Source organism: Suncus etruscus, chromosome 13 (assembly GCF_024139225.1).
Source record: "Suncus etruscus isolate mSunEtr1 chromosome 13, mSunEtr1.pri.cur, whole genome shotgun sequence".
NCBI lineage: Eukaryota > Metazoa > Chordata > Mammalia > Eulipotyphla > Soricidae > Suncus > Suncus etruscus.
The window spans coordinates 29,879,873-29,906,053 of NC_064860.1; the positions used below are offsets into that span (position 1 = coordinate 29,879,873).

At 39.3% G+C, this 26,181-nt stretch overlaps 1 protein-coding gene and 1 non-coding gene across 3 annotated transcripts in view; one reads left to right on the plus strand and one right to left on the minus strand.

The window, feature by feature from the left end:
- LOC126026168 (kalirin) overlaps positions 1-26,181 on the plus strand; it is a 549,871-nt gene that overhangs the window by 255,933 nt on the left and 267,757 nt on the right. For both annotated transcript variants that reach the window (XM_049785867.1, XM_049785868.1), the window contains exon 5: positions 1,394-1,906. In XM_049785867.1, coding sequence (XP_049641824.1) covers positions 1,394-1,906 — 513 coding nt within the window. The remainder of the gene's footprint in view (positions 1-1,393; positions 1,907-26,181) is intronic.
- LOC126026769 (U6 spliceosomal RNA) lies at positions 25,794-25,900 on the minus strand. The gene has a single exon (XR_007501989.1). It is a non-coding gene; the product is annotated as a U6 spliceosomal RNA (small nuclear RNA).

Sequence of the window (26,181 nt, forward strand, 5' to 3'; positions counted from 1 at the left end):
ATCATCTCTGGCTCTACCCCACACACACACACCCACCCTCACTCCTTACCTTGACAGGACTCTACAAAATTTGTTGGCAAACTCTTTGAACTAACTATTCAGAAAGGTCCAAGCTCTGGTGTAGGCCAACAAAGTTAGAATTTCTAGGGAGGACTTTGAATATCTGTTTTGTAACCCTCCTCAAGGAATTCTAATGACAGTAAAGCTTAGAAGTACCATTCCACATACTGGGAAAGGTAGAAGAGGAAGAAATGCTCAGAGAATAATATGACTGTCTGCAAAGATCAACGGCTTTTAGTATTCCAGTAATGATGCTACATTATTGTTAGTGTGAACAGTCACAAGGTGGGTAACTCATGCAGTTTCCCTAGTACTTTCCACATATTGACACTGAACCTCAGCACAGCCCTCGGATCTCCAACACTGAGGCAGAGACTGAGAAAATAAATAGCTTACCCCAGGCCACTCAGTGATTACTGAATGTAGAGCAGATCCTAGGACTTGTTATTCCTTATTAAGCTCTCCTTCCCTAAGAGGGTGGGGAAAATGCTGAAGAAGGAAAAGCTATTACTTGATATATTTGAGTATCCTCATTTGTTACTTTGCTCTCTGGAGATAAAAATTCTCCGCTCTTCTCTCTAATGGGTTGTGAGGGCACATAGAGGAAACCAAATACTCAGACTTCTTGCTCCACTTATCCTGGCAGGGAAGGGCAATGCTGCCCAGGAGAGCACTAGTGCGGGGCTGACATAGGAAGATTGATACTTATGTTTGTGGCATCATTGTTGCCCATACTGCTGCGCCCAGTGTGATGGCCTGATGTTAAAGTTATGGACACCTAACCCCCAGACACTGGATCTGTTTTCCATCCAAATTCTTTCTGTCTCTTGCATGCAAAGCTCGATTATAGTAGACTCAGGACGGGAGGAAACAATGGATAAACTGAGACAAAAAAAATCTTTTTTTATAGCAGTGGTAGAGAAGTGAGGAGGCTTTAGGGACGCTGAAAGGAGGGGTTCTTCAACCATGCCCAATGATGCTCCAGGCTTACTACTGACTCTGGACCTCAGGATCACTTCTGGCTGTGTTCAGAGTGGTATCAGGAATAAAGCTGGGGTTCTCTATTTGCAATGCAAGTTCCTTCACCCCCGGAAAGTCTTTTTAAACTAGATTGCCAGTCTCTAGATCTGGCCCCGATCCCAGTCCTGGCTAATCAATGAATCCTAACCAGTGAGTTGAATGCTCTTTCACTTGCTCTATATTGTGTGGTTATTGTTCTCTGGCCTTATGCTGGCTTTTACTCCCGACTTTCTCTTTCCTTGCCTACTTCTGTTTCCCTCCTCTCGGTTCACCCACCTCATCACTGAGTATCCTTTCTGTTTCTGTCCCCCAGACGAGCATGGTGTCAGTGGAGGGTCTCACTAAGCTGGTGGACCCCTCCCAGCTGACAGAGGAATTTGATGGCTCCTTGGACTACAACCATGAGGAGTGGATTGAGCTGCGGCTCTCCCTGGAAGAGTTCTTCAACAGCGCTGTCCATCTGCTCTCGCGCCTTGAGGACCTCCAGGAGATGCTGGCCCGGAAAGAGTTCCCCGTTGACGTGGAGGGCTCTCGGCGGCTCATCGATGAGCACACGCAGCTGAAGAAAAAGGTGCTGAAGGCCCCTGTGGAGGAGCTGGACCGGGAAGGGCAGCGGCTGCTGCAGTGTATTCGCTGCAGTGACGGCTTCTCGGGGCGCAACTGTATTCCTGGCAGCGCAGACTTCCAGAGCTTAGTGCCCAAGATCACCAGCCTGCTGGACAAACTACACTCCACCCGGCAACACCTGCACCAGATGTGGCACGTGCGCAAACTCAAGCTAGACCAGTGCTTCCAGCTGCGGCTCTTTGAACAGGATGCAGAGAAGGTGAGTTGAGAGGAAAAGGGAGGGGGCTTGCTTTTTAGCGAAACTGATGGAGGCTACTTCTGCAATTTAAAAATGGTGCCTAAGGGAGCTATCACTGGAATTTTCTTTTACTCTTATATGTGGCTATAGATCCCTGATTTTTAATGCTCTATTTATATAGTGTTTATTATGCACCTGGCATTTTGGGGGGACCTCTGTGTGCCAATTAACACATTTGTTATTTCACAAAAGTCCCAGGAGGTTGATTATTACTTATTTTACAGGCAAAGAAACATAGGCACTGAAATACTTGGCCTGGCCTAGGAGATTGGGTGGCTCCAGAGTTTGTGCTTTTCCAACTAATGAGTATTGTCCTTCTCAGTGAGTGGTGCCAGTCAGCTAAACATCAAAAAATACCAATACTAGGGGCCGGAGAGATAGCATTTGCCTTAGATGCAGAAGGACAGTGGTTCGAATCCCGGCATCCCATATGGTCCCCCGAGCCTGCCAAGAGCGATTTCTGAGCACAGAGCCAGGAGTAACCTCTGAGCGTTGCTGGGTATGACCCAACCCTCCCTCCAAATAATAATGCTTATGGCCAGGAGTTAGGGAACTTGCCTTGCACATGGCTAAACTGAGTGTTATTCTCGGCCCCAAATAGAATTGGTCTTCTGAAACCCACCAGGTGTGGCTCCCGAGGACAGAACCAAGGTTAAACCCTGAGCATAGCTGGGGTATAGTTTCAAACAATAAATACAACAAAAATAAGCATAATGATTTGGGGGGCAGAGAGATAATACAGCAATAGGGTATTTGCCTTGCATGCAGCTGATCCAGAACAGAAGGTGGTTTGAATCCTGGCATCCCATAGGGTCCCCTGTGCCTGCCAGGAGTAATCCCTAAGCACCACCAAGTGTGACCCCAAAACAAAACAAAAAAAGTATAACACGTTGGTTATATGCCACAGTGATGCATCAGAGGGATGATTGTTCTGCAAAGTACTTGTCTCTGACAAAAGTTTAATTGGAGAAGAGTTTGACCCTTGAACTTCCATAGTATCTGTAGGTGCACAAGGAAATTGGATGCACTGTGATTTTGGTGGGGCTGCACAGCACACCCAGCATGTGAACCCTGCTTTCTTCTGTTTCAAGTTTAGGAAACTACCCGCAATATCACCTCTCTCTCTGCAGTTTTTTTCTCAGCTGCAGAACACTTTATCAAGCAAGACCCATTTCCAGCAGTGACATTACAAAGCTTTCCCCTTATCAGAGAAGTTGTAAGGAAGTAAAAGCAAAAAACATACTATTGTGCTTCTTAGCTGAAGACACAAAAGCATCTCCTCTGGATGCTTTTCAAGCTAAAGAAGGGAGTGTATTATTATTTGCACTTTAAGAAGAGTGAATCCTCTCTCTTATCAGTTTTATGACACTAACATTTAAATGCACAATACTACCCTTGCAAAAATAAATTACAACTAAGTAACCCATGAGCTTTAGAATCGCATATGATAGTTTTGTGTCTATTAAGAACCTTTATTGAGATATTTTTAGGTATTTTTAAGTGGTGAAACCAGGACTAAAACCTTATTTAATTATGATCCTAATGTGTGTGAGTGCCAGTGTAGATAACTAGAAGAAAATTTACCACAATGTTAATAACTTTGACTTCTAGGAACTGCAACTATAGTTCAATTTCTCTTTTCGCACTTTCTATGTTTTCCAACCCCATATAATTTATAATAGGATGAAGATTAATATGTGTGATTTTTTAAACTTTCTTTTTATTTTTGGTTTTGGGGACATATCCAGTGATGCTCAGGGGTTACTCCTTGCTATGCACTCAGAAATCACTCTTGGCTGGGGGGGGGACCATATGGGATGCTGAGGGATAGAATCGAAGTCCATTCTAGGTTAGTGTGTACAAGGCAGATGCCCTACCACATGCACCACAGCTCTGGTCCCATGAATGCTTAAACTTTCTATGACAGTACTTTTGAAACATTACCAAAGTCATATTTTGGATAAGAAATAGGTTTCTGTTTTTTGTTTGTTTGTTTTTGATTTTGGGGCCTCATCCAGATGCTCAGGGGTTGGTATTCCTGGCTATGTGCTCAGAAATCACTCCTAGCTCCGGGCACCATATGGGACACCAGAGATCAAACCCAGGTCCCTTCTGGGTCAGCTGCATGCAAGGCAAATGCCTTACCACTATGCTATCACTCTGGCCCTACAAAATAGGTTTCTTATGCACTTTAGAGATTCAAGATTTTCCTAAAAACCCAAATTATGTTTGTTCACTGGCCTTTAACTAGAGTCTGACCTGATGTGGTCTGTTCAAATCCAACTTTGCATTTGGACCTCGTCAAGGTCTACCAGGTGTGAAGAGACCAGGGCAGGAGTGCTGCCTATTTTTTATTTTGTATGTGATCCCTGAATTTTATGCATGGACTGATTTTACATTCAGTATCTCTCTCTCTCTGTGTGTGTGTGTGTGTGTGTGTGTGTGTGTGTGTGTGGTATGCTCATACCTTAACAAGAAATGTCTGGAGCCCAAGCGGTGGCACAGCAGCAGGGCATTTGCCTTGCATGCAGCTGATCTAGGATGGACCGCTGAAGTTCTTTCCTGGTGTCCCATATGATCCCCCAAGCCAGGAGCGATTTCTGAGCACATAGCCAGGAGTGACCCCTGAGCATCACCAGGTGTGGTTCAAAGAAACAAAACAAAACAAAAACAGAAAAAGAAATGTATTTACATTCAAGTGCATCACATAGGTGTGCATTGTGTATGCGTATATGGGTATATGTAGAGGAATAGGGAAAGGGAAAGAATATCTAAAGCAAAAAAAAAAAAATAGGGAGTAAAAGAACGATGGGAAAACAGCAGCCCAGGAATATTTTGATATTGAGTCAGTGGTGAAATGTTGCTCAGACTTGACCTAGCTGCCACAAAAAATGTACTGGGTGTCGAGCAAGAGAGAAAAACACTCCTTTTAAGTTGCTTCAAGATTAATTTAAAATATCTCTGCAGACCTAAGTGCCTCAGGCCTTGACTTATTTGGTGTTTTTGAAAAGGGGGTAAGGAGGGAGGCATTCTGGGTTAGGGCTGTGTATTCAGATCTGCATTTAAACAAGGGTGTGAGGAAATTATTACTGCATGAGCCATATCCTACCTCCTTTCTGCTGGGGTGCTTGCTGAAGACCTTTAATTCCAGATTTGGGAAGCTCTTGGCAATTGGAAGAGTCTGGTGATCATTCAGCTTCTATTTTTAAAAAAAGGGGTAGGCGTACTCTCCCCTCTGGCCCAGTGGGGTGACAATTTGTTTTCCAGGGCTTAAATAATGGGCCACATTTCCCATTTAACAGCTGATTATGGGAAGTGAAACTACCATTTCCACCTTTTCTAGACCTCTGGGATGAGTTCCTGCATTCCCTAGCATGGGCGTGGGGATAAGGAGGCATTCATTCTCTCTCCCAATTAAATCTGTAGGGAGGAGGAGCTCTGTTCCACCCATAATTTATAAAGCAGGCCACCCATTCATTTAACAAACTTCTATTGAGTAGCTGTCACTTTTCTAAAACAAGTCATTTGAATAAGACAAATAGTCTAGGATCACTGTCCTGACTCAACCAGTTATTTCATAAGAGAAGTGGACACATATTGACTATTATTTATGTTTGCTGTGTGCACCTCACTGCGTAGACCCTGATTCTGTGTTTGGGGATTTTTAAAAAAGAGGAATTGTGGCAGTTTAGGAATGGCAAGAAAGCCTTAGTGAGTGGGAAGGCTATCTAATTCAGAGGTCAGTCAGTCACACAGAAGACATCTTGTTGGAAGATGTAACAAAGCTGTCTTCATCAATTTCTATAGTGGGCTCGTTCTCCATGATGCTCACAGAACACAGTGGATATAGTCTCTTATTTGCCGGGCAAAACTCTCCTTGCAGCAGTTTTACAACTGGTTTTGCCCTTAACTGGGGTGACCTCTGTGTGCTACTGGTAACCAGTAGCTACTCTGTGGTTACATCCCACTACCAGAAGAAAAGAGCTCTCTTCCTCAGAAGGAAGTAGTCTGTGATATAAAGTGCCATTAAGTAAACTAATTGTTTCTTTAGAAAAGAGAAAACTGGTTGCTGTTTCAAGGAGAATTCTCCATATTTTTCTCTTTTTCTCTCTCTCTCACACAAAAATACACACATTCCCTCTTCTCTCTCACTCTCTCTTCTCTCTCTCCCCATATCTCACAATGATAGATGGAAGAGCCCTTGAGATTGTTTATTTTGTAAAAACCTAGCCCTGTCATCATGACGACAGTGATTGTGACCTCAGGATGTCTAGCTATGTGCTCACTTGTAAGCAGCAGAAAATATTGAAGCTGTTGCATTGTCTTGTGATCTAGAGAAAGTCCAGTCTAGCAAGTGGTGAAGAGTAAATAGTTCACAGAGCCCTAGTAAATAACTAGATTCAACTAACAGAGAGATAAACGTTCATCTTATTTTTCTTCTAAATAAAGAGTCTATACTGATCTCTTTTATATGTTAGTCTTCCCGAAAGCCATTCTGGAAAAGTATATTCCCACTTTCTGTAGGCAAAATCACTGGAGAATGAATGGATATACCTACCGTATTTTCCGGCATATAAGACGACTTTTGAAACAAAAAAAGTTAACTGAAATTCTGGGGTCGTCTTATACGATGAATATATCCCGAAAAATGTTTCAATATGCTGCTAAACGAAACAAAAAAATCAGGCCGCAGAGTTTCCAAATTTATTTCTTGGGGGCTCCCAAACAGTAATCAGGAGATCTGGGGGCCACTTCTGGCAAAACCCAGCTACCCTGTTGGTGGTTCAGTGCTAGGGTCCAAGGATGGGGTGTTGTTTGGTTCATGTAGTGGGGGAGATTAACTGATGCCACCAGGGAATTGCCAGAAAAGGTGCCTATGATAAGGGACCAATCACTGCAAGGCTGCTAGGACCGCCTCTCTAACTCAGACAATTCAAGCAGGCTTTTTATGCATGCAAATTAGACAATGTTTTGGACCCGAATCTACACTGAAAAAGCCTGCTCACTTTGGCCAGAGTCAGAGAGGAAGTCTATGACAGTAGAACCTTTGAACCTTTGCTTGTTGTGATTGGCTCACTGTGGTACATACAGTTGCAGCACAGGAACGTTCTGTCTGATACAGCGAATATAGGCCTAAACCTATGTTTTAACTGCAAAATCAGGGGGTCGTCTTATACGCCCAGTCATTTTATACGTTGGAAAATACAGTAGTTTGGCTTCCAGTATTGGAATGTTCTAATTGCTGGTTTATGGAACAAGATGTGATTGTTTTTTTATGTAAATTTATAAGTGAGAAGAACTGCCTAAGACCTTTATCACCAGGCTTGGGAGACTATTTAGGTGCCCATCTCTATAACCATGACACCTGTCCAGATGAGTATCTTGTTTGCATTAGATGCTGATGAGGACTGGCCTTAATGTTGCCTATACCCAACCTCCCCATGCTACTTGTGGGGAATTGATGAACATAATTTTAAATACCTTCAGCAGATTCATTTTGCATGTGAAATTTTCCTCATATCAATGAGGGTCATATCCATGCTGAAAAAGAGTTATGGTGAGGGGCCAGAGAGATAACATGGAGGTAAGTGATTCGAATCCTGGCATCCCATATGGTCCCCCTAGCCTGCCAGGAGTAACCCCTGAGTGCTTCTGGGTATGACCCAAAAACAAAAAACAAACAAACAAAAAGAGTTGTGGTGAATGAGAATTTGGGTTTACTTAACATTTACAAAAGCTGAGACAGTATGAATTTATGGCCCCCAATTATATTCTTTATAAAACAGAGCAGAAGAATTTGGAAGCTCAGTGTTCTTCATCCTTTCTTCTATTTCTTTACTATGTGATAATACACTGTTTGTTTGTCAAGCATTTTATATCAGGAGCAACAAAGTATCAGGGTGTGTGTGGTCATAAGCATAAGATACTTGTTGCTTGAAGACATATCCAGATTTCTTTCATGCTCACTGCATTAAGTAATTTGTAAGCCCCCTTTTTGGGTAATCAGTGTAACTAACTTGCCTTTTTCAATTCACTCTCCATTATATTTTTTCTAGAGTAGAAGTACTCTTTGCTCTTCAAGTTTGTTGTCTTGGTGGTATAAAATAAACTTCCCTCAGCAAATAGAACCATAATCCATGTTGAGTTGTTTTCGTGCTTTAATAAAAAGTAATGTGAGCCAGAGTAATAGTATAGTATATTTGCCTTGTACTTGACTAATCTGGGTTCAATCCCTTCACCCCAGGTGGTCCCTTAACTACTGCCTTGGAGTGATTCCTGAATGCAGAGCTGAGATCCCCTGAGCATGGACAGATGTAGCCCCGAAACAAAACAACAACAAAAATGTGTTCAGGCTGTTGCCCAAGGTTGTTAGGAGAAATGAATGTGATGGTGTGTGGATGCCCACACCCACTCCCTAGGCCTCTGCTGCACCTCATTTTCTCCTTATAGTTTCCATAGTGATATACTCTTCTGAATTCTGCATTTGTTTAAACCCCATAGAATCTCACTGATGTAGCAACTGGACTTTTTCCAGATAATTTCCTATGATCCTTAGGGAAACTCAGCTAAGAATTAATTTTGAGAGAAGTTTTATTAAGGTGTAGGTTCACACCATTATGTAGTACCTTGGGTGATAAAAAGGAGAGACCCCTGTTGAACTTGACCCCTGGTCAAGTTGAAGTCATAGCTAATAGGTCAGAATGGGCACTAACCATCATAGTTTAAGGTCTGTGGAAATGCAGTATGTCCTTGAAGAAGCCAAGGTTGAAAGTAATTCTCCCTAGGAGGAAGCTAATGACCCCTTACCTTATACCTCAATATATGAGACACATGACACTTTCTATTTAGATTATAGCTAAGAGTGTAATTATCTTATTGCTCTGCAAACTTTAAGCAAAAATACTTCTAAAATCCATGTAAGAAACATGTCTATGTGCTATATTCTTAGAAGTTTGTGCAAACTAATGTTACTTTCACATTGGCCATCATGGGAAATTACGTCCAGTAACAGGCATCATGATGGGGGCACTGTGCCAAAGGTTATGTGCTTATTGTGTTTTTTGCTGTTTGTATCTTCTGTTAACAACATTAGCAATTCAGGACATCCCCAGGATGCTGCATCACTGGGCAAGGTATCTAGTACTGTTTCCTGGCCTCTGTTTTAAAATATAAACAGTTCTGATCAACCTTCGTGTTCCAAGAGAGGGACCATAGTCTTATCCTGCATGGACTAACAAAATCCACAGTAGGCCAGTGGCTGAAAATCTGTGCTGTTTCTCCTTCCTGTTGGACACTGCACTTTTTCTTCACACCTCCAACCCCACCTTCCTTCAAGAATCACAGTGAACAGGATTCCTTCCTTATTTGTCAAACTGAAGTCAAATGGTAGTAATTAAAATGCACAGCATTTTTCTGAATGTCAGTTTTCTAAGTGTTCTCATATCCATGACCTTAGAGATTTTTTTTTTTTTTTGGTTCAGCCCTTCCTTTTAGACAGAAAACTCTGATCCATAACAGAAAAGTTTTGGCCCAAAGTTTATCATTTGGTCTCTTTTGATTCTTGGTAAAATTAGAAGATTTACTAGTATTAGTCATGTAGGCCTCTCCCCAACATAAATAAACACGTAAATGTGAATGCATGCAAAATCACACATCTTTTTTTTCCTGCGGAACAGTAGGTAGTGAGGTGGTTGTTGTATAGGTTTGGGAAGGAAAAAAAAGGGTAAGATACTGTCTGAAACATATTCTTACCATTATAGTGGGGGGGAAAACAAGCACAAAACAGGCCTTCAGGCAATAGCATGTAGCATTCAACAGTCTCTGTGATTCAGTTCTGAGCTCTTTGTGTTGGAAGAGACACTTCAAAGAGCTGTCACCTTGGGAACAGCTAGAAAGGCAAGTTCTTTACTGGTAGTTTGCAATTTCTTGCCCCCCCCCTTTTTTTTTCTTTGAGAAAGTCTTCAGTGCTTACTGACTCCTGCTCTCCCCACTTACTGACACCTAAACCCTACTGCTTCCAATTGCTGTTGACTGGGCTGAGGGTGAGGAAGTGTGTCTGCATCCCACCCCAACATGGGACACAGTGTCCTGTATTATTTCCAGCCTGCTAGTCCTGGGAATCTCTACTTACATTTCCTCCCCTGGAACATTAGAAACATTAGATTCCAAAAATAATCCAAGTCACAATGTTCTGCATGCTGCCTGTGTGCATGTTTTCTTCCAAAGCTGGTGTTTTCTGCTTTTTTTTTTTTTTTTTTTTTTTTGCCTCCTTGTATTATTTCTTCCTCTCTTTTCCTTCATTTTACTGCACTGTATGGGGTAGGTAATAGACCTACAGGAGGTGTACAAGGTGGAAAAGGGAACAGTAGAGAGGCTGAGAGGAAGCTTAAGCATGGACTTTCCCAGAGAGCTCCCACAAGCACCTTATGTTAATAGTCTCCCCCTGTGGCATCTGTTTATGAATGGATCTCATAGTACTGTGAACTTTATAATGATCTCTTGGAATTGAGACCTGAAAATTATAATAACAGTAACACAGAGATCCTATCCCCAGAAATTTAGGCATGTTAGAAAAAGGTCTTAATTAGAAATAGAAGTTGTGTGGGGCAAGAGGAAGCAACTAAGAAACACTTGCTGATTCAATTGTCAACAACCATTGAGTACAATATGTGAGGTCTTTCACCGGGTACAGTGATCTTGTCCTCTGCCGCTGCTGGCTGCAACTCCCTTTTCCAAAAAGAAAAAAGAAAAAGCAAAGAAAATCCTACTTCCACCAGTCCAGAATCTGCCGCCTAGCATTTCTACTCTATGCCTCAGTTCTCCACTCTGGATTCCCTAAGGCAGTGCTCATCATTTGAGACCACCTTTGTGGTACTTCCTTGTGTTTTCTGTACCAGAAGATCATACATTAGTACTTTCAACCTGGTTTCATATAGTGGGGGAATCTAGACTCTTTGCATTGGCCTGCTTGGACCCAATTTTTTTTTAATATGAGAAAGGATAGAGAGGACTTTGTGGCTCCTTATCCCAGTTTTAAAAATGACAAAAAGATTTTGTGTATGCAGATGCACTTATCTATTATAGCTGATATTACTTTGAAATTTCCAAGGCATGCCAATCTAGAGAAATGTGTTCTCCCATCTTATGGAGAGAGGCATCATGTCAAGTGAAAATAGAAGGCAATTTTCTCACGTGGTGCATATATACAATGGGATACTACAGAGCTGTAAGAAATGGTGCAGTCATGCAATTTGTTGCAACATGGATGGAACTGGAAGATATTATGTTAAATGTAGTAAGTCAGAAGAAGTATAAATACAGAATGTTATCACTTATATATGGTATCTAGAAATACAATAATTTAAATGGGAGTTGTCTCAAACACACTTTGTCCCAAAGTATAGCAAGGAGAAGGAAAGAAATGGAGTGGAGAAGGAGAAAACAAATATTAAAGGTTGGAGGCCAGGGAACAAGTGGTCTTAGGTACATTGGTAGTGTTAAAAAAAAAAGGACAGAACTAAATATTCAAAATAGACAAAGTCAACAACATTTGAGTCAAGATATCCAAACATAAATAATCTAAACTTTAAAATGTGTCTGTTATACAGAGGGGACTACTTATTCTAGTAGTCCGGGGGGTGAGGGTGAAGGATATGGGATGCAAGATGGGAATGGGGTTGGAGGGAGGACAACTTTGGTGATGAGAATTCCCCTGATTCAATGTTAATATGTACCTAAAATATTACTGTAAAAGATATGTAAGCCACTTTGGTCAAAATAAAAATTATTTAAAAAATGGGTCTATTATACTGGCAGGTTGGAAGGTGGAAGGGTGGTATGGGATGCACTCAGGGAAAATTGGTGGAGGGAGGTTAGCACTGATAGTAGGATTGGTTCTGATTCATTGTATATATGGAATTCAACTATGAAGGACTTGGTAAATCACGATGGTTTCAATAAAATAAAATAAAAGTGTAAAAGGCAATCGTCTCATGTGTTTGCATAAAGAGATACTTCCAGCTTGGATAGTTGCATGAACATGTTTCTTATGTACTTAGAAGTTTTCAGGTTAGATGTCATCACTGTTTCAGGGAAAACTTGTACTCTAGATCCTCAACTTTTCTTGTCATGGAGATCCCTATGCTGTGATTCTCCCTGAGGCTATTCTCAAGCAGAACCATAACTTTACCTTCTTACCTTGGAGAGTATGGAAAAACAATAACACATACCTGGGAACATTGTATTTCTAAAGAAAATCTTTCTGGATTGGAAAACAACAGGTTTTCACTATCATCAAGAAATTCCTGCTTTTGCTCTTGGCACTATATTCTACTACTGCCTTTGGCCTTCAGGGTTGTTTGTGACAAATCTGCTGTAAATCTTAAGGATGCAACTTTTTAAATACTTTTTCTTTTGATTGTGCTTCTTTTGGTATTCTATCTATATCTGTTTGGTTTTGTCATTGCCATGGGGTGCTTTACTTTGGATTTCTTTTAGAAGGTACTTTTCACACATCCAGAATACTGTTGCATGGACTCTTTGGTTTTGGGAATTTCTCAGCAATGATGCACTTGACTGTTGATTCTTCATTGAGGCTTCCTATCTGGGACCTCAATGATTGTTATGTTGTATTTGTTGAGTTTATCTTAGAGTTCTGTTGTCATCTGTTCACTTTCTTTGCATTTTTCTATCCTCTTCTATTGCATGGAGGTGTTATTTAGCTCATCTTCTATATTACAGATTCTATTCTCAGCAGCTGTTACTCTGTTTGTGAGGCCTTCTAGTGAGTTTTTCATTTCACCTGTTTTTCAGCCCTGATATTTCTGTTTGAAATGTTCTCATTTCTACTCTCCTATCCTTTTGAGTCTTCTGGGCTATCCACTCCATCATTTCTGTAAATATGCTGAACATTTGTAACACGACCTCTTTAAAACCCTGATCAGATATATTATGTAGGTGGCAGGTGTTGGTTGGGCCTCGATATCTAGCATCTTCAGTCACAAGGTGTGATGGCATCCTGCATAATTTTTCTATTGTTAATTTTGATATATGGAACATTTGTTAAGTGTTGTGGTACAGTTCTTTGCCTGGAAGAAATGTGCAGCCATGGAGTGAGGTGGAATGAATGCACTCTTGCTGGTCTCACATTCAGGTGAACTCTAACTGGGGATTTTTTTCCCCCTCAAACTCCACCACAATGGACAGGCAGCTGGGTCTGGATGTTTGTCTCTAGCTTCTCCTTAGTAAATCTTTTCTAGATAAGAGAAGAATTTATGTGGGGACAATTGCTGATGCACTAAGAAAGAAGACTAACCCTGTGTTAAGCTAAAAAAGCAATGTTTGATTTCCTTTCTTGAGAGAGGGAAGTTTTATTTGCCCTATTCCATCTAGGATCTTGTCCTGTGCTTGGATATTCCCTGAGAGCTTAGTTTTGTTATAAAGTTTAAGAGGCGGTATGAACCACAAAGACTTAGAACATGGAGTGAAACTGGGCATGGACACTGAGCTCCATCATTTTCTCTTCTCTTCTATACTTTTATTTGTTCCATTTTTCTTTCTGACTTTGTCTTCTAGAATCTTTCACTAGCTGAAGGTCCATATCAAGGCAATTCTTCCACTCTTTATTACTAGGGGTGGCTTTCTTTCTCCTCTGGGCATTTTCTGGTAGTCCTTATTATACTTTTGAAATTATCTTCGATTTTTGTTTGTTTGTTTGTTTGTGGGCCATATTCGGTGACGCTCAGGGGTTACTCCTGGCTATGTGCTCAGAAATCACTCCTGGCTTGCGGGGACTATATGAGTTGCTGAGGGCATTGAACTGTGGTCCGTCCTAGGCTAGCACTGGCAAGGCAGATGCCTACCCCTTGTACCACCGCTCTGGCCCAAATTAGCCCTGTTTTGTCCCTCTTTATCTTAAACTTTATTCCCAGAGGCCTCACTCAGTCAGTTATGTTACAGGTTCCTGGAGTTCAGTGCCAGCATATCAGATGGGTCAGTGATCCTCAGAATTATGCTGACAGTGCCAAATAGTGTAACATTATACTCTATTCACTAGGTAACAGAAACAAAACTTTCCTTAGCTCTTTGAGCCAGCACAAGAGCACCACCTACTGCTGAATGATTTCCAGGAATGCTATTCCTAGGATCTCACTTAAAAATGGGTTTTAGCAAATTTCATCTTACAGTGCAGAGGGATTTGAAGTTTCGGGGACTAGTTCTAATCCTTCTATCTTAATCCATGTGTCAGCAGGTGAGGTTATATGGAGAATGGGAAAGAAAGGAACCACCTGGAGACTCTCCTCAGGGAAAGAAAATGAAGCCAAATAACCTATTGGTTATCAGAGAGGAAGTCAAACAGGAAGATAACCAATGGCTTCTTGTGTTGGGAGAATGACAGATGGATGAGGGTGGGAAGAAATTCCAAAAATATTTTGGAAAGACAGATGACTAAATTAAATCCAAATTTTAATTTCTTTCAAGACTCATTAAAGTGAAAGAAGTGGTGAAGGAATGAAATGCTAAAAGCCATAAATATGAGTTATATGATTGTTGCATTTCAACTGGCCCTCAAGGAACAATATGAATGCAGACATTTATTTACCTTAGCCCTCTTATTAAGATTGCAGTGGGTAGGAGGAGGGCAGTTCCTGAGGAATGACTGGACACTCATAAAACCTTACTGAGATTGTGTGGTGTGTGTTCTGCCTGGTGGGATCTGAATCCAGGAATAATCCAAGCACTCATTCGGGAATGATCAAGGGTTTCCTTTGAATTGTCTTAGCCTGCCTCTGCACTGCTCCTTATCTGCCTGGGTCTTGTTACTGCAAGCATTTGGGGGAAAGTAGAGTTCTAATTCTAACACTCTTTCCAACTCCAACCCAAGCTATAGTGCATTATTTACCACCTAGTCTCAAAGTCTATCCCTAAATGAAGTCCTCTTCCTTAACTTCTGTGGAATTTTTCCCCAGATGTGCAAGTGATTGGCACAGCCAATTTTAGGATGCGTGGGAGGACTAGATGAGAACATCCAAAAGACCATTTCTACAGTAATAATAATAGTTACCACTTATTGAGTGCATCCTGTATGCCAGAAAGAAGCATTAGCTCATCTAAATTAATTTGCCAAAGGTCCAGGTCTCAGTTTATGCCTATATTTAGCTCTGAGACAAAGCGGGGCACTTTTTTTTTCTCTAGCTAATATTAAATAAAGTTTGACCTCTTCAGTTCTACATTTTGGAAAGAAAATGAAGCACTTTCCCTCTTGCTGTTCCTGAAAATATTTTATCAGCATCTATGGTTCAGATGAAAGGAATTTGACCACTTGGAGTTAATATCCCCAGGCTGCTGGGCTGACTCCTGGTTTGGTGGGTCCTGTTTCTTGTCTGCTTGACTTGCTGGCTCCTAGATGGCCATTCCTCCCCACACAGGAAGGAATTGTGAATGTTGCTAGTGCTACAGGGAATTCAGTCCATGCTGAAAGACTAGAAATAAAAAAAAAAACACCCAAAATCTTAATGTCTGAAAATATTTATATTAATAATAGACTTTGTGAGACATTTTATTACATCACTTAATATGTGGAGGGAGAGCTAGAGTAAAGAGTTTGGCCATTTAAGGCCTAACCTGAGAAAGTGTTTTTCTAGGCAGACAGAGTTGGGCTGAGACTCCTTTCAAGATAGTGGTGATTTCAGCATGAAGTTTTGCAGCCCAGATTTCTCTAATTAGAAAGCAACTACATATTATGACTGTCATCTTATTCTGAAGCTGGAGAAGTGGAAAGAACTAACATGCAGGCAGCATCTATGGTGTGTCACACACAGTGTTTGGCTCCTTTCCCTTGTGACCTTATCTCCTCCCTGATTTTCATCTCCTTTGACCAAGAAAATGAAGGGAGGTTGCAGAAAAAAAGGGGGAGTGAGAGGAGGAGACAGAACCCCCAGTTGGTGAAAGATGGGTTATATGCTTTTTGATTAAGCTTTATGAGATTAGTCTGACTTGGCCTCCTCTTTGTATTGATGTAAGTACCCGTATATCTGGGGTCTTTCATGTTTGAACCATGCTATTCAGTGGTTAAAGTTAATTTTATTCTAGTTTTATTTGGTAATTCCCCACTGCCACTCAGTACAGCCTATTCCTCTACCTTGTGCCCTTCAGCCCGTGGTACCCTAGCCCATCTCTGGCAGCCCTACCCACTGTCTCTCACTTAGTGTTCTCCTGCTCTTTTGTACCTCTACTATCTCTCTTGTTTCATGTTCTCTTAAATCTCTAGGCTTTATTTAAGTTCTTTTATCTCATTAAAAAGCCTGTCCTATCTATACATTTTGCATGTGTCTAAATTCTATCATTTTCAAGTATTGTTTTAGCTGTTGATACATCTACGCTTTTTCCTTTGTGTATTTTTGCTAAATTGGGCCAAATGCCCCCTGTTGTCAGTTCTTGGTATAATATACACTTATCATTGTTCTTTTCATATTTTATTTTTTAATAATATCTTTATTTAATCACTGTGATCACAAACACAATTGTAGTTGGGTTTCAGTCATAAAAAGAACAGCCCCCTCTTCACCTGTGCAACGTACCCACCACCAAAGCCCCTATCTCCTCCCTTCCCCACCCCCGCCTGTATTCAAGACAGGTTTTCTATATTCCTCACTCAATAATATTGTTATGATAGTTCTCAGCGTAGTTATTTCTCTAATTGCATTCACCGAAATTCTCTGTGGTGAGCTTCATATAGTCAGCCAGTCCGTCTGGCCCTTATTTCAGGGAATTATTTTAAAGTCTTTAATTTTTCTTAAAACCCATTGATAAGTGAGACTATTCTGTATCTCCCTCTGACTTGTTTCACTCAGCATAATAGAGTTCATGTACTTTAAATTGGCATAGCATTTACTCATTTGCCCTTTTCATAACAAACCTTAATATTTTATCCTCGGCCTCTTATTCAGTATGGTAATACAGTGGGTACTCATTAAGTGAATAAAATACTGCATAGATCACATCTATGTGTTTATATCAGAATATATATTTTTTTGTTGACAGGAAGTAAAAGAACTGAATTCTGTTTCAGTGTTGTAGTTTATTTCTTGGTAATAGTATTTGCAATGTTCTTTCATTCAATCTATTTTGTCCCTAAGATAATAATTTTAGTTACTTTTGAAAGTTTTCTGTACTAACCCATTTATATCCTGATCATATCAGGGTCTTTTTATATTGTGTATTTAACTTTTGACTGTCAGTCACTTTTCTCTACTTCATGTGTCTGTCAATTTATATGTATACTGGATACTGCAAATGTTGCATTGTAGAGACTTTTGATTAGCTTTAAGTATTTTTTTTCATGGTTATGCAGTTATTAAATTATCACACATCTTGATCTTGTTGTGCCATAACTTAGACTTTATCACAACCAATAGTTTTTCTCTTCCTTCATTAATCCTAATGTATACCCTTATTTTAGAATCTGTTTATTATTCATACAGCCTCTTTAGGGAGTTCAATTGACTGTCTTCTAGGTTATTCACCAAAACCATTTTGCAAAGCTTGATTAAAACTCCTAATGCAGAGGCCGGAGAGATAGCATGGAGGAAGGGCATTTGCCTTGTATGCAGAAGGATGGTGGTTCAAATCCTGGCATCCCATATGGTCCCCCAAGCCTGCCAGGAGCAATTTCTGAGCATAGAGCCAGGATTAACCCCTGAGCACTGCTGAGTATGACCCAAAACAATAACAAAACAAAACAAAACAAAACTCCCAATGCATCCACAGCATTAACATTTCTATTCATCTCTTAATATCTTCCATTTTCTATGGTCTCTCTGTGGGATCTCCTGGAATTTTTCCTATGTATGAACAACTAAAGATTTTGTCAAGGAACTGGAGGAAATATTAATGGTGTTTTGACAATCTTGTTCTTAATTCTTTCTTCACTGTAATCCTATCATCAAAAGTCAAACCACATTTCAGGTTCTCTGTTTGTTTTACATTTATAAAGACTGCTGCCTTTTCCTCAACTTCTATCTTTATTCTTTATAGTTTTAAAAATGCCTTCAGGTATAGAGCCAGACTAAATAAGGAACTTTCTATGTTAGTGTCCCTTCTTGCAAGGATCATTCGTCTGTGTTTGGAATGAATACTTTTGACTAGTTTATAGATGGCAGGGTTAAATTTGATATTAGCTTTCCAAAACAGACAAATCATAAGTCTCCACATGAACAGTTTAAAAAAATTCAGAGAGTTCCTTGGTATATGAATCAGCTGTTGAACACTTACCTTGTATGTGTGAAGCCCTAAATTTAATTCAGGACACCAAAACAAAAAACAAAAGAATAAATGTAAATGTAATCATACTAGACTCACATAAAGAACTCTTACTGAATAAGAATCTCAGGTGTAGAGCCTAGAAGGCTTAACTTTTTTGTTTTTGTTTTTATTGTTGTTTGTTTGTTTGTTTTAGGACCATGCCCAGTGACACTCGGAGGTTACTCCTGGATCTGCTCTCATAAATTACTATTGGAAGGCTCTGAGAACCATATGGGATGCTGGGGATCAAACCCGGGTGGGCTGCATGCCAGGAAAAGGCCCTATGAACAGTGCTGTTACTCTGGCCCCATAAGCTTAATTTTTTTAGATTTGTTTATATAAAGAAAATGCATCACATAGTTGACATAGTTGATCATCATACATTTGTTTCCAGATAAATAAAAGCAAATTTGCTGAAAAAAGTAGAGAGAAAAATAATAAAATGGAAGAAAAAGGAAGAGGAAGGAAGGGAGGGAGGGGGAGGGAATGAAGGAGGGAGGGAGGGGAGGAGGGAGGGAGAGAGTGAAGGAGGGAAGGAGGGAGGAAAGGAGGGAGAGAGGGAAGGAGGGAGGGAAGGAAGGAGGGAGGGAAGGAAGGAAGGAAGGAAGGAAGGAAGGAAAAGAGGGAGGGAGGAAGGAAGGGAGGGAGGAAGGGAGGGAAGGAAGGAAGGAGGGAGGGGGAAGGAAGAAAAATTAGAGTAGCAAGTTCATTTGTGAAAATTATTGTATCACCAATGAAGTAATTAATACAATGGCAGAAGGTTTAGTAGGCTCTTATTGTCAACTGTTAATTCTGTTAAATTTGTGTGTTCCTTTAGGGCTGACAGCATCAAACAAATGAAATTGTCCATAAATTCAAATATTCCTGATACTACGATTTACAGGAGATTGTACTTAGTTGGCAGGTTTCAGTTATAAGGCAGGGCCATTGGGGGAATGGTGATTCTGAGTAATGAAGATAGCAAGTGTGGCTTTGGCAGAGTGGGGTCTTGGCCCACACTCTCCTCCTGAGATGGCCAGCTTTATGCTGCATTGGCCAGTGTAACCATAATCTTTCACGGCTCAGTTTACATCTTGTTCAGAAAAGAGTGAGTCTATGGAACTGATCAGGTTATAGCTAAAGGCTTAATTTTCTAAGAAGACATTTGAGATGGTTCTGAATTAATATTGGTTTGTAGAATACTATCATAGAACATTAAGTTTGGAGAAAAGAGAAAGATGGTGAGCTTAGTTGACCAAATGAGGCATGAACAAGAGGATGAATTAGTTTGGAGACTTGGATATAGAACATTTTGTGGAAAGAAATATAAGTACAAATGTTGATCTTGCAATGAGCATAGTGCTTTATATATGTTTGCATGTAATGTATGTAACTGAAATGATGCAATAAATTTAACGGGAAAAGTTGCTTGGTGGATGACAATGGTGTGAAATAATAGGAAAAGACATAGCTGGATAAGTCTGGAGGGTATTTTAATGCCAGACTAATGATATTGAAATTTTGAATTGTAGATTTTTGAATTATAGATTGGTTTTTAAACAAATCATTGATTTAATATTTTACTCAATTTTAATTTATTAATTTAACCCTTCCTTTTTGTTGCTGTTGATTTTAGTACATACACATTTGGTTGTGGGCTTGTAAACTTCTCACAGTACCCACCAACTGTTGCACACTTTAGTTGTATGAACAAATCCTTGGCTGTGGTGAAACATAGACCTAACACTGTTGTGGATTTCATTTAAAATGTAGACTTGAGCTGGGAATTGAAACCAAGGCCTTATGCCTAGTAGATAGAATTTCTGCCTTTGAGCCACAGTCTGAGACCAATTCTGTTTTTTGTTTGTTTGTTTGGTTGTTTGTTTTTGGTTTTTGGGTCACACCCTGTGGTGCTCAGGAGTTACTCCTGGCTGTCTGCTCAGAAATAGCTCCTGGCAGGCACAGGGGACCATATGGGACACCGGGATTAGAACCAACCACCTTTGGTCCTGGATCGGCTGCTTGCAAGGCAAACACCGCTGTGCTATCTCTCCGGGCCCAATTCTGTACTTCTTAACTGAAGCAGTGACATGGTAAAGGAAGTATGTGAGAGCATGCAACTCAGCTTAAGGAGATAAGTCAAAGAAAGGGATACTACTAGGGAAATAATTAAAGTTATTTTGGAAAAAGGAACTGAGAAGTGAGTTCAGAAATGGAAACAACATATTTCAGAGGATAAAAAGAAAATATGGGTTCTGGGGGATGAATTTGAATTATGGGAAGTCAGGAGAATGTCTTTTCATAGAAAAGTCATAGTAGTTTGAGATATTTGTAGAACATCAAGAAGCTATTAATGCTGAGTCCATAAGCACAAGACTAGAAAGATATAGCTATCTATATGGAGATAAGTTGATAGTGTTTTATAACCATAAAACTTGGAAGGGTATTTAAATTGATTTATTTGATATTTCACCCATATTATTTCAGTCAAGATATTAAATGCCCATGGATCTGTTCCTTTAACCAGAAAAAAATATGACGGTAATATCTATCTATTATATTGTAGAACTATTATGAGGGTTAGATATGTGTAAAGGTCATTGTACAGAGCCAGATAAATATTTTTTCTTGTCACATACCTAGGAAATTAAGGTTAGAGGACAAACTGTAAAAGAGGAAATGAGGTTCAGATGGATACAAGGTTATAAATTTGTCAATATCACTTATCACTGTGTGTGATCTTAGACAATTTGCTTTACTTATTCAGTAACAACATTTTTATACTGGAACTGGCAATGCCTTCTTTGTAGAATTATGTTTAGAATTATCGGAGATATGATAATCTATGGAGGAACTATTATGGCATGTGAAACACGCAAGACTGCTTGTGTTCCAGAAATTGTGAGACTAATGGCTTTGCAGATAAACAGTCTGATGATTAAAAGGGCAAAAGACTGAGCCAAGTCTTGAACTCCACAGTCAGGGTGTGAGAAACATGAAAGGGCAGTTATGGAAGTGTAAGGTAATCTTGGATGTAGAACTGGAAGAGTGTTAGCTTTCAAAATCAGTGTCCCTGTTGTCTCTGTCATATTGAGTGAGTAGGCATGAAGTGTCAAGGAACTGAAGTACAAGTGTATGAAAACTACCAAATCTAGAGAAATTAGGTTGAGTAGAGACTTGTAAATGCAGGAAGCTCATTGTATCTATTGTATGGTGACCATACCTGAAAAGGGTTCTATTTAGAAGGCAAGGTATGTGAAGTTTCGTAAAGGACTACATCATATCTATGAAGAGAACTCCAAGGAAAGCAGAAGTTGAAGAACTCAGAGAGAAAAAGATGAGTAGTTTTCATAAAAAGTTTACCACTCAAGAGTGTAGTAAAAGTAAACCATATTGTAAAGGGTTAAGAAAGCTACAACAAGCTGTAAAGTGGAGACCAGTTATACTAGTATTCTGGGGGGTAAAGGAGGAAGATATGGGAGACATGCTGGGAACAGGAGTGGAGGGAGGACAACATTGGTGGTGGGAATGTCCTTCATTCATTGTCACTATGTACCGCAAATAATTCTGTGTAATGCACTTTAGTCACAATAAAAAAAAGTAAGAAGGAAGTAGAGAAAGGGAAAGAAAAGGCAATAGGGGAAAACTACACTTGTAGAAGTTTGATAATGGGAAAGGAATATGGAATAAAGCTCCAGGAACATTAGGAAGACAGGGTTACGAGCCTCAACACTATTATAAGAAGAGATGTATTTGATATAAAATAGCTTTGCTATTTGATATTTGTTGGCTTTGAAAAAACTAATTCACCTATACCTTAGTTTCCCTGTCTGTGCAGTCGAGATAATAGTATTGGTGGTTGTTATTTCAGGGATAGTTACTGGTTATTCAGAGTATTAAATGTGTTAGCATTTCAAATGTTTAGCACACTGCCTGCACATATTGAACTTTGAACACCCATTTTTGGTCATTACTACTGTTACTAGTCTTGAGGGAAACTGAAAATGAGAAAGGATTTGGAAAGGGAAAAAACATTCAGGACTGAGAGTGTGGCTTTGCAATATGAAAGAAGCATCTGCTAGACAATAGACATACAAGACCATCTTGGGAATTGAATTACTTAGAATGAGATGATAGAATTTTAGTTTTGCAAGTAGGAAGGTCCTTGCAGCAGTCCAACTTAGGAGCAAGGAAATAAGAAATAAGAACAAAAGCTGCAGAAGCTGCCTTGGCTTAAAAATTAAATGACTCACAGGACCCAATATCTATATAATCCCTCCATGGGTGCAGTTTTCAGAGTCACTGCAATGGGCTCTGTTTCCATACTGGGAAAGCCCATAGTACAGTGCAGGCCACTAATAGGCTTCCAATCTAAGTACAAATGGTACTTTTTCCATAAGAAACATAGTTCAGTCATTGTTGGCACATTACTGTCTTGATCCAAGGAAACAGGACTGGAATATTCATTGAAGGTCAGATTATCATGCAGAAGGGGAGACATTTGGTAACCCTTTGCTTATTGTGGAATGCTTACCTATTTTACAGAAAAATCAGCATAGGTATAGATGTGAACAGTAATTAAGATGTTAGATCTAGATATTGGGTAAAGTAGGAAATTTGGGAATGGGGAATATTATGTTAAAAAAGATGAAAGGGGATCAATAAACGTATCTGCAGGTCAGAGATGCAACCTGGTCTATGAAACTAGTTGGTGTCCTGATTATTTCTTAAAACTAATGTTGGAATCCTTATGCTACCAGGCTAAACCATTTTCAGCAAAGCAGCTAAATTTATGGTTATTAATAATAAATGAAAATTGTATTTAATAAATTAAATTAATAATAACATGTATTAAAAATAGCTCCTCTTTTATACATCATGTAAGAGTATGCCAGCTGGCCTATTGAAGACTACAGGGAAATAGGTAGAGCCTTCAATAGATATTTGTGGATACTTGCAGCTCATGTATTTCTTAAATTCCAGTTGTTTCCTTATCTACAAATACACAATGAAGAAGAATAATTAGTACCCCTGTGTTCATTGCAGCACTATTCACAATAACCAGAACCTGGAAACAACACAAGTGCCTGAGAACAGAAGAGTGGCTAAAGAAACTGTTGAACATCTATTCAATGGAATACAACCAGTTGCTAGGAAAAATGAAGTCATTAAATTTGCTTATACATTGATGTATATGGAAAGTATTATGCTGAGCAAAATGAGAGAGGTAGAAGACTAGACATAACATGATCTCATTCATAGGTGGGATATTTTTTAAAGAAGAAAGGCAAAGATGTATGGAATAATACCAAAGGCAATAGGCACATGGTCCAGAAAGGTTTGTCTATGGTAGGAAATTTGCCACAAATAGTGGAGGACTGCAGTTAAGGCAGCAAAAAGACCACTATGACAATGATAGTTGGAAATGATATCTCTAGACAAGAACTGGGTGCTGAACAGAGGTAAAGTAATATCCCTACAATAACAATATTTCATACCACAGTGTCTACAAAGAAGGGGACAAAGGATGAAAGAGGGAGAAAAGAAACATGTCTGCTATAGATGTGAACAGAGAGAGCAGGAGAAGAAAACTAGGGACATTAATGGTGCAAAATATGCACTGGTGAAGAATTGGGTGTTAGATATTGACTGCAATTAAGTCCTGAGAAATTTTTTAACTATAACTTATGGTGATTCAGTTAAAAAATTAAAAAGTTAGTGGAGGGATTAAAAAAAGAAAAAAGAAAAACAATAACCCTGAGGGTGGCAATAATCAGTGATCCTCAAACATTTTAACAGGGGGCCAATTCATTGTCCCTCAGACCATTGGAGGGTCGGACTATACTAAAAACAAAAACTATGAACAAATTCCTATGCACACTGCATATATCTTACTTTGAAGTGAAGAAACAAAACAAGAACAAATACAATATGTGGCTCATGGGCCATGTTTTGAGGACCACTGGGAGGGTAGGGTGCTTGCTTTGCACACAATAATCCTGGGTTCAATCCCTGACATTTCATATTGTTCTACGAATATCACCAGGAGTAATTCTTGAGTACAGAGTGAGGACTATTATACATCTCTGTATATGACCCACCCCCACAAAAAGGAATGACTCTGAAAGATTACACAATTTTCTGAATCTATGAGAGGCTGGGAGAGAGTTGTACTCACAGAGATCTTCTGTGTGTGTCCAAGTAGAAGGAGGAGGTCTTGAGAGTGCTGAGACATTTCTGTGCAATTATACATGGGTATATATGTATATACATATACACTTGGGTATATATACTTGGGTATATATCTATCTATAACTATCTATCTATATATATATACTTGGGTATCTATCTATCTATATCTATCTATCTATCTATCTATATATATATACATACTTGCAGTTAAAATTGGGTACACTTTCAGGAGGATTTGACTGTTTATATGTTTGTGGATGCATTATAGATGGGATTCTCTTTAGCTCACAGTGATTTTCCAGTAAGACAAACCTCCTACAATTATATTTTTAAAATTTCATTTAAACTATTGTGATTTACAAAGTTATTCATAGTTGGATTTTAGACATACAATTTTAGGACCAGCATCACCAGCAATGTAACCCCCCAATAGATATTTCCTGAGTCCACCCCATTCCATCTTTCCCCACCCCAATTTGCCAACATAAGAGGTATCTTTTATGTTTGGTTGTAAAAGTTTGGGTCTGATGATTTTACTGTTGTTGACTCTGGGTTTTATATTTAGTTCTTTCTGTCTTTTCTTAATACCAACAATACACCTGAGAACTCTTAACCCTGTCTCCTGTCATTTCATGTATGTACCTTTCCTTTATCACTCAATTTCTTTCCTTTTCACTATATTCTGGGGCCTAAGGTGTTCTCAACACCCCCCCCCATTTAAACCATTTTATTTATTTATGCAGTTACTCTAGATATCACATATAAGTTATATCATCTTATATATCAGTTCCATTTCAGTTCCATTCATGTTGCAGCAAATTACACAATGACATCATTCCTTATAGCTATGTAAGCTGTGTAAGCTATGTATATGTACCATATCTTCATGATCTAGTCATCTGTTGTTGTACATCTAAGTTGATTATAATTCTTAGCTATTGTACTGAATGCTGTGTGAATTGTGGTATGCATAAATTCTTTTTATTGAGTGTTTTTGTTTCTGGGGATAGATACCCAAAAGCAGGATTGGTGGGTAATACGACAGTTCAATTCTAAGTTTACTAAAAATGCTCCATACTGTTTTCCACAGCTGTTGGACCACACAACGTTCCCACCAGCAGTGGAGAAGAATTCTCCTTTTACCACATCCTAGCAACAAAAAATGTTCCCAGTATTTTTGATATGCACTATCCTAACAAATGTAAAATATTTCATTGTCATCTTGATTTGGATTTCCCTAATAATAAGTGATGATGAACACTTTCAGTGTGCCTGTTGGCCATCTGTTCTTCCTCAGAGAGGTTTCCATTTATTTATTTTACCCATTTTAATGGGTTTTTATATTTTGTGGGGTTAACCTTTATGAGTACATTTTTTAAATATGGAACGGTTAACGAATTTATGTGTCATCCTTGCGCGGGGGCCATGTTAATTTTCTCTGTATCGTTCCAATTTTAGTATATGTGCTGCTGAAGTGAGCACTTCATGAGTACTTGGTATATCCTAGATATCAACTCCTTTTCTGATGAGTTGAGTGAAAATATTTTCTCCCAGTCAGCTGTTTTTTAGTTTTAGCTGTGTTTCTTTAGCCATACAAACTTTTTAGGTAAAACTCCTACAATTTTAAATGCATATTTATATTGTGGTCTAAATAAAAATATTAAGTACATATGTGAAGTAGAATATTGTACATGAGATTAATGCATTATTATACTCCATATATAGACTTTTAAATCTCAGTTACATAGTGCACAAAACATGTT